The 8,010-nt window shown below is 43.1% G+C and overlaps 2 protein-coding genes across 17 annotated transcripts in view; one reads left to right on the forward strand and one right to left on the reverse strand.

Annotated features, from left to right (window-relative positions):
• Nucleotides 1–208: 208 nt before the first annotated feature.
• LOC135111268 (probable E3 ubiquitin-protein ligase HERC4) lies at nucleotides 209–6,898 on the forward strand. 8 transcript variants are annotated; one of them, XM_064024487.1, is made up of 10 exons: nucleotides 209–288; nucleotides 1,478–1,550; nucleotides 1,926–2,011; nucleotides 2,905–3,055; nucleotides 3,198–3,416; nucleotides 3,818–3,899; nucleotides 4,422–4,614; nucleotides 5,281–5,364; nucleotides 5,861–5,992; nucleotides 6,467–6,898. In XM_064024487.1, the coding sequence occupies exons 7-10, from the start codon at nucleotides 4,579–4,581 to the stop codon at nucleotides 6,626–6,628; spliced, it is 414 nt and encodes a 137-aa protein (XP_063880557.1). In that variant the 5' UTR covers nucleotides 209–288; nucleotides 1,478–1,550; nucleotides 1,926–2,011; nucleotides 2,905–3,055; nucleotides 3,198–3,416; nucleotides 3,818–3,899; nucleotides 4,422–4,578; the 3' UTR covers nucleotides 6,629–6,898. The 8 variants fall into 8 exon arrangements, with proteins under 8 accessions (XP_063880557.1, XP_063880560.1, XP_063880555.1 ...); XM_064024490.1 differs by having other exon boundaries at nucleotides 215–288; nucleotides 1,412–1,550; XM_064024485.1 differs by having other exon boundaries at nucleotides 270–288; nucleotides 1,412–1,550.
• Nucleotides 5,814–8,010, reverse strand: part of LOC135111269 (ecdysone oxidase-like) — a 16,768-nt gene continuing 14,571 nt past the window's right edge. For 6 of the 9 annotated variants that reach the window (XR_010273667.1, XM_064024496.1, XM_064024497.1 and 3 more), the window contains one exon: nucleotides 5,814–7,444. Coding sequence is in view for 2 of the 9 variants with exons in the window: in XM_064024499.1 (XP_063880569.1) it covers nucleotides 7,374–7,444 (71 nt within the window). In the remaining 7 variants the exon portion in view is untranslated. The remainder of the gene's footprint in view (nucleotides 7,445–8,010) is intronic. The other 3 variants (XM_064024500.1, XM_064024498.1, XM_064024495.1) reach the window with 2 other exon arrangements.

Raw genomic sequence — 8,010 nt, forward strand, 5'->3', positions numbered from 1 at the left:
TAATTTCCAGCCAAGATCAGAGTTAACTGAGACACATATGGTGGATAAAAAGCTCTTTAAAATATGGGTGTTCCGAGGGAAGTATACCACCAGGGAATGTGAGTTACATTAGTAATGGAGGAATATTTTGATTTTTTTTTTTTTTTTTTTTTTTGCTGGAACGCAGCAGACGAAACTAAAGGTAGAGTTACTAGTTAGTGTTTTTGTGTATGTGTGTGTGTGTGTGTGTGTGTGTGTGTGTGGAGGAGTGAACTGTGCCTGTCCTTGTGGGTGTATGACGAACCAGGCGTGAGTATTCAGCATTTCACCAAACACACTCACGCAGAGACTGGCCCTTTAAACCTTCGTCCCTTTAAATCTTACCCAAACAAACGCTATCGGTTCGCGTAGGCAGATCAGGGTAGGCTAGCTCTCTCTGACCGCGCCATGTGACTTATTTTTTTAGGGTCATGCTCCTAATGAGAGAGTAACCCGCCGGCTAGGGGGACTGGGAGTAGGTTGGGAGCGTTAACTGGTTAAGTAACAGAATAGAAGATGAGAGAGACACTGGGATGTGTTTTGAAAGGAAAATTGTGCTTCTGGATGTTTTTGGGGAGGAAAAATGTGTTTCTAGGTGTTTCTGGTGTGTGTGTGTGTGTGTTGCCTTGTCTTTCGTTGTACAGATGCTTATACAGTGTGTGTGTGTGTGTGTGTGTGTGTGTGTTAGATTTTGCCTTAGAGAGAGAGAGAGAGAGAGAGAGATCTTTCATTTAAAACCACAAAATGGTGAGTAATGTTGAAGAGGAAGAAGAAAGGAAGATTATGAGGAAGAAGAGGAGAAAGAAGAGGAGGAATAGGATTTAAATGAAGGAAAATAACAGGGACAAAGTTTTAAATCATATTATTCGTTATTTCTTTCTTTATTCAGTATTTCCTTATTCCTTTCTTTATTTTCGTTTACTTCCTCCTCTTATCCTTTTTCTGCCAGAGGAGGAAGGGGAAGAAAGGAGGATGAGGGTGAGGAAGACGAGGAAGAGGAAGAAGATTAAATTTCTTGCATTTTTCTTAGACAGTCCTCAGGATGTCAACATTGTATAATGGTACAGTGTTGAGACAGGGACGGTCGCGTTATAATTCACTAATTGAGGTTACTTTTGATAAATAAACAACTAGTACGGAGTCTTTTAAGTATTTTAGATTATCTTATACCGGAAAATATTAAGGAAAAGTGGCGTAAATAAGAAAAAAAAGGCAAAGATTAGAGATGTGGGATTTTATAACTTGTGGTATCTTAAAATACTAGTATAAGATAAACCCTATGCAAAACGAATAATATAACCTTTATTAATCATCATAACCTAGAAAACCGATAAATATATATATATAAAAACCAGTGTAATTAGTAAAAAACAAAAAAACTGTCCCTTGGAAGTGAGACGGCCCACAGAGTCGCGCCAAAAACGTGGATCTACAGGCCAGGCATCTTATGTTTAACCAGGTGTACAAGGTGCTGGCTTTCAAGGGCTCCTCCACACCTACAGACACACGCACACACCACCAGATACAGGAAGGTGAGTGCCTGAGTGTGGTGGCCCTGTGTGACCCTTGTACTAGAGGTCATGGTGATTGGTTGGGGTCATCAGTTTTTATGTGGTTGTTGTTGTTGTTGTTGTTGTTGTTGTTGTTGTTGTTGTTGTTGTTGTTGTTGTTGTTGTTTTCTTATTTTTTGATCATATTTATTTACTTATTTATTTATTTATTTATTTATTTATTTATTTATTTATGTACTGTGCTTGGAATGTAATGAACCTACTACTACTACTACTACTACTACTACTACTACTACTACTACTACTACTACTACTACTACCACCACACCACCACCATAACCACACAACACTCCAATAGCACTTTCTCCTCCTCACCACCTGTTCTCTCACCTGCAGAATTAATTGATGAGCTACAGAACTACAGCATCGTTCAGGTGGCAGCCGGAGACCAGCACTCTCTTGCTCTCACCTCCTGGGGCCTGGTGAGTGAGAGAGAGAGAGAGAGAGAGAGAGAGAGAGAGAGTAGAAATAATTTTGTTGTTTTAGTAGCTGTAAGAGAGAGAGAGAGAGAGAGAGAGCAATACATTTTCATTTTCCTCTTGTTATCAATATATATACAGTAAAATCCCTCTTATCTGGCATCAACGGGACCGCCGACATGTCAGATACTTGAATATTGCCGGATACTTGAATAGAAGTGAAATTATGTCCACAATGACCAGCATCTTACACACTCACGCATCTTACCATAACAGAGATCAGCTGATCTTAATCAGCAGCTGATCTGATCAGCTGCTTAAGTGTAAGCACAACACACTCCCTCTTTTGTACAACTTGAGGCATGATGAAGGCGTCAGGCGATAAACAGTGCACACGCGGGACTGAGTCACTTGGTAAACACAGTGCAGTGGGCCGCGGGTGGCGCCAAGCAGTGCGCTCTGGTGGCCAGGGGACACAGTATGCCTTGCCCAGGAATTTTAATCGATTTTGTGAGTACACATTGATTTTTTATTGATTTTAAGGCTCAGGGGAAAATGTGCCGGATACTTGAAGCTGCCGGATACTGGAATGCCGGATGAGAGGGATTTTACTGTATATTCAAATTATTTCTCCTAGATAGGTTAGGTTCTCTCCCTCTCCCTCTCTCTCTAATCTCCCCTCTCACTCTCTCTCTCTCTCTTTAAAGTTATATTATATCTTAAGTTAAGTTGGGTTTTGTTAGGTTAGGTCTTAGTTCTCTCTCTCTCTCTCTCTCTCTCTCTCTCTCTCTCTCTCTCTCTCTCTCTCTCTCTCTCTCTCTCTCTCTCTCTCTCTCTCTCTCTCTCTCTCTCTCTCTCTCTCTCTCTCTCTCTCCCACCTCTCCCTCTCTCCTCAGATCTACGCACGGGGTGACAATGGGTACGGTCAGCTTGGTGTCAACTCCTGCGACAGTCACACCGCCACACGCAAGCTTGTCAAGAGTCTGGCCAGGAAGGTGACAGTGCAGCTGGCCTGTGGCACCAACCACACCCTTGCCTTGACTGCTGGTGGGTGTCTGTATGTATGTATGTCTGTGTGTATGTGTCTGTATATATATGTGTGTGTGTGTGTGTGTGTGTGTGTGTGTGTGTGTGTGTGTGTGTGTGTTATCATCATTATTTATTTATTTTTTGCTTTTGTGTGTTTCAGACAGTGACAAAATACCTTCGGCCAGTTGCCACTTAGACACCGACAGGGGCCCCAGAAGGACCCTGCCCTGGTGACCTCCTTGGCTGGCACCCTCTTAGTCCTGCTGGCCGCTGCGGGTCACCACTCTGCTGCCGTGACCCAGGCCGGCTACCTGCTGTTGTGGGGGTCAAACAAGCAGGGTCAACTGGGCTATACTCCCAAGGGTGATCCTCTTGTTAGGTGTGTGTGTGTGTGTGTGTGTGTGTGTGTGTTTGGGTGGTGGGAGGAAGAGGAAGAGGAAGAAAAGTAGTAATGATAGTAGTAGTAGTAGTAGTAGTAGTAGTGGTGTACATAAAGTATATTCTTTTATTTATAATCAAGAAAAACAAACTGAATAATGATAATAATAATAATAATAATAATAATAATGATGATGATGAATAATTCTAAACAAACATGAATTAAATTATATAAGCCTAAAACTAACCAATTTCTCTCTCTCTCTCTCTCTCTCTCTCTCTCTCTCTCTCTCTCTCTCTCTCTCTCTCTCTCTCTCTCTCTCTCTCTCTCTCTCTCTCTCTCTCTCTCTCTCTCTCTCTCTCTCTCTCTCTCTCTCTCTCCTGGCTTGCCTCTCTTCCCAGGGACTTAACACTAAGGCTGGTTACTGTGTACACAAATGTGGTGGTACAAATACTGAATTCAGCTCACCAGTCTAGCTCTGAGGTAAGACAGAGAGAGAGAGAGAGAGAGAGAGAGAGAGAGAGAGAGAGAGAGAGAGAGAGAGAGAGAGAGAGAGAGAGAGAGAGAGAGTTGGTTTGTAAGAGTGTGCATTGAGTGTGTGTGTGTGTGTTTTGAGTGTAAGAGATAGAGAGAAGTATAATTGTCTGTGTACTACTACTACTACTACTACTACTACTACTACTACTACTACTACTACTACTACTACTACTACTACTACTACTACTACCATTCTCTTCCTCATTCTCTTTTTCTTCTTCCTCCTCCTCCTCCTCCTCCTCCTCCTCCTCCTCCTCCTCCTCCTCCTCCTCCTCCTCCTCCTCCTCCTCCTCCTCCTCCTCCTCCTCCTCCTCCTCTTCCTCTTCTTATACTACTACTACTACAACAACTATTACAACATTTCTTATCTACAACAACACCACCACATCACTTACAAGCACTCAGACCACCACCACTACCACAACCAGATCTTAACCAAACCTAACCTAACCTACCCACACCACACAGAGACCGGCGTGCCCTTGTGTCTTCCCTGCGGCTGTTGTCCCTGGTCCACGGTCTGAACTTCCAAGCCGGCTGCCGAGTGGGGCGGTTGAACTGCGACGACTTTTACATCCCAGAAATTGCAGAGAAAATTGATATTAGGAATGATTACTTGAACTGGATGAACAGCAGGCTTCACCCGATGTCCAGGAGGGAGGTGGGTGTGTGTGTGTGGGGGTGTGGGGGTGTTTAAAGGTGGGTGAGTGACTTGGGGGTGTTTGGGTGTGTTTTGGGGTGTTTAGATGTGTTTGGGTGTATTTTTGGGGTGTTTGGGTGTGTTTTGGGGTGCTTAGATGTGTTTGGGTGTGTTTTTGGGGTGTTTGGGAGGTGGGTGACCATGTTTGGGGGTGTTTGTGAATGGGTGACTGTTTGGGGGAGCTTTCAATGTTGAACGCTTAAAAACATCCTTTAAAATTGACATTTCCTTTAATTTTAACTGACAAACCCTTAGAAACACCCTTTAAAAATTGAAAACCCTTTATTTATTCTCTTAAACCCTTAAAAACATCCTTTAAAATTGACATTCCTTTAATTTTAACTGACAGCCCCTTAGAAACACCCTTTAAAATTGACATTCCTTTAATTTTAACTGACATACCCTTAGAAACACCCTTTATAAATTGAAAACCCTTTATTTATTCTCTTAAGCCCTTAAAAACACCCTTTAAAAGACACCAAACCTTTAAATAGCCTCATAAACCCTTAAAATCACCCTTCTACCTTTTATTTACCCCCTTAAACCCTTAAATACACCCTTTAACTCTTCATTTACCCCTTCAACCCTTAAAAACAACTTGAACTAATCCAATCCTTTACATTACAGAGTCCAATCCTGTTGTGTGAGTATCCATTCTTGTTCGACCCTCAGGCCAAGACGCTGCTGCTCAGGTGTGACGCCACTCGTCAGGTGAGAACCAGGTGCAGGACAAATTAGGTTTGGTTTACATGTTTATTTGTTTATTTGTATATATATATATTTTTTTTGTGTTTTTCAAGGATTTGTCAGCATTAAAGGCTGTTTGGAAGTGTTTTTCAAGATGTGTGTGTGTGTATGTGTGTGTCTTAATATTTCTCCAATCCTTCCTCATGTCTCTAATCTTTTGTTGCCTCTCTCTTTTAATATTTATCCAATCCTTTCATTCTCTCCTGTAGAACACAATCCACACCTTCTCTGCTGTCTTGATTCACCCAGTCCTCCCCTCCCCACCTCTTCTGCAGTCTTTATTCACCCAGTCCTCCCCTCCCCACCTCCTCTGCTGTCTATATTCACCCAGTCCTCCCCTTCCCACCTCCTCTACTGTCTGTTTTCACCCAGTCCTCCCACACGACACCGCAGGAATGTAAATAAACACGCCGTTCACACTAATATCCTTCCGTTTATTGATTTCTGTCGGTGTTTCCAGGGCGAATGTTTCCCAGACCACCCGGTCATACGCACGTTCTGGGAAGTATTTCACAAACTCTCCCTGGAGCAGAAGAAGTGGTTTTTGAAGTTCCTGACGGGCACTGACAGGGTTCCTATTCTGGGCATGAAGGTAGGTGAGAGACAGAGAGAGAGAGAGGGGCTGAGGGGAGTGACTGTGGGGTTTGTCAACATCCTGTGGGGGGACATCCTGTGGGTCTGTGGGAGAGAGAGAGAGAGAGAGAGAGAGAGAGAGAGAGAGAGAGAGAGAGAGAGAGAGAGAGAGAGAGAGAGAGAGTGTCCTCCTTTTCTCTTCCTTCTTGTCCTCTTCTCTTCCTTCCTTCCTTCCTTCTTCCTAGTCCTCCTCTTCCTTCCTTCTTTCTTGTATCCTCCTCCCTTTCTTCCTTCCTTTCTTCTCAGTCATTCCTCTGAAATATGAATAAATTTATAATAATAATAATAATAATAAATTTAATAGTAATTTATTGTATTTTCTCTCACACACACACACACACACACACCAATATTTTCTCCCTCTCTTTCTTTTTCTCTTATAAACTCTCTCTCTCTCTCTCTCTCTCTCTCTCTCTCTCTCTCTCTCTCTCAGGCACTCAAGTTGATGATCCAAAGCACAGCAGACGACAGCTTCCTTCCGGTCGCACACACCTGCATCGCCCAACTCGACCTGCCAAAATACAACACCAAAGAGAAGCTGAAATACAAACTTCTACAGGCCGTACAGCAGAGTGAAGGGTTCGGCCTGGTGTGAGGGTGTCAGGGGGTGTTGACGGGGTGTGAGGGGGTGTTGAAGGGTGTGAGGGGGTCAGGGGGAGGCTGTGTGAGTTGGATAAGAGTGACCTTGTGTGTGGGAGGAAGTGCCTGTTAAGAAAATAGAATATATAGAAATTAATAGAAAATATATGTAATAGTTTACAGAATTATTATTATTATTATTATTATTATTATTATTATTATCAAATTGAGTATATTTTTTAGTCTTGTTACAAAAAAAAATGAATGAAATAAAGAAAATGAAAAAGGTAACTTGTATTATTATCACTATAAAAATGAGAGAGAGAAAGAGAGAGGAGGGTGGCCAACTTGCTGGACATGAGAGGGAGGCTGTTGCTCTACAAGGGCCAGATACGGCCTTATTTAGAGTATTCCGCCCTCTCCTGGATGTCCTGTGCTGCCACACACATCAGCAAGCTCCACGGCATCCAGCGACGGGCGCTGCGACTGGTGGAAGCAGCAGGTGCCCCAGCCCATCCTGAGGCTCCCGTCGACACGGGACCTGGCGGCCCTTGTGGTGTTCCACAAGGCACAGGTGCAGGGTGTGCCACGCCTGGCAGGACTACGGCTGTCCGCCAGAGTCACCTCGCGGGACACGAGAACGGTGTCATCCAGTGGTGACTCGGTGGAAGTGCCGCGTTCCCGCTCCAGCCAACACCGGCCCACCTTTTGGGGGCGAGTCTCCAGACCGTGGAACGTCTTCGCGTCCTCCGTCCCTCACATCAGGGGGATGGATACCCAGGACGTGAAGTTAGCAGCACACCACTGGAGGGGCTCGTTCCCAACCCTCCTGCTAACAATATTAACACAAGTCCATAAAGAATGTATATATATGTATATGTATATTTATATTTATATTTGTGTTGTATCACACCCCTAAAACAGGTTGCACGTGGCAGTGCGCCTTCAGGTGATAATGTACCTTCGCATGATAATGTACCTAGGTTTAACTAGGTTTAAATTAAAGAGAGAGAGAGAGAGAGAGAGAGAGAGGAAAAAGACAGTAAAAGAAAGAGGGTTAAGAGGAAATCTTGAGAGAGAAAAGCCTTATTATATTATTATTGAAAGAAAAAGAGTGGAAAGAGAGAGAGAGAGAGAGAGAGAGAGAAAAAAACCTTATATTATTATTAGTGAAAGAAAAAAAGTGGAGAGAGAGAGAGAGAAAAGCCTTATTATATTATTATTGAAAGAAAAAGAGTGGAAAGAGAGAGAGAGAGAGAGAGAGAGAGAGAGAGAGAGAGAGAGAGAGAGAGAGAGAGAGAGAAAAAAAAAACCTTATATTATTATTAGTGAAAGAAAAAAAGTGGAGAGAGAGAGAGAGAGAGAGAGAGAGAGAAAAGCCTTATTATATTATTATTG

The sequence above is a fragment of the Scylla paramamosain genome, chromosome 21, assembly GCF_035594125.1.
Source record: "Scylla paramamosain isolate STU-SP2022 chromosome 21, ASM3559412v1, whole genome shotgun sequence".
Lineage (NCBI taxonomy): Eukaryota > Metazoa > Arthropoda > Malacostraca > Decapoda > Portunidae > Scylla > Scylla paramamosain.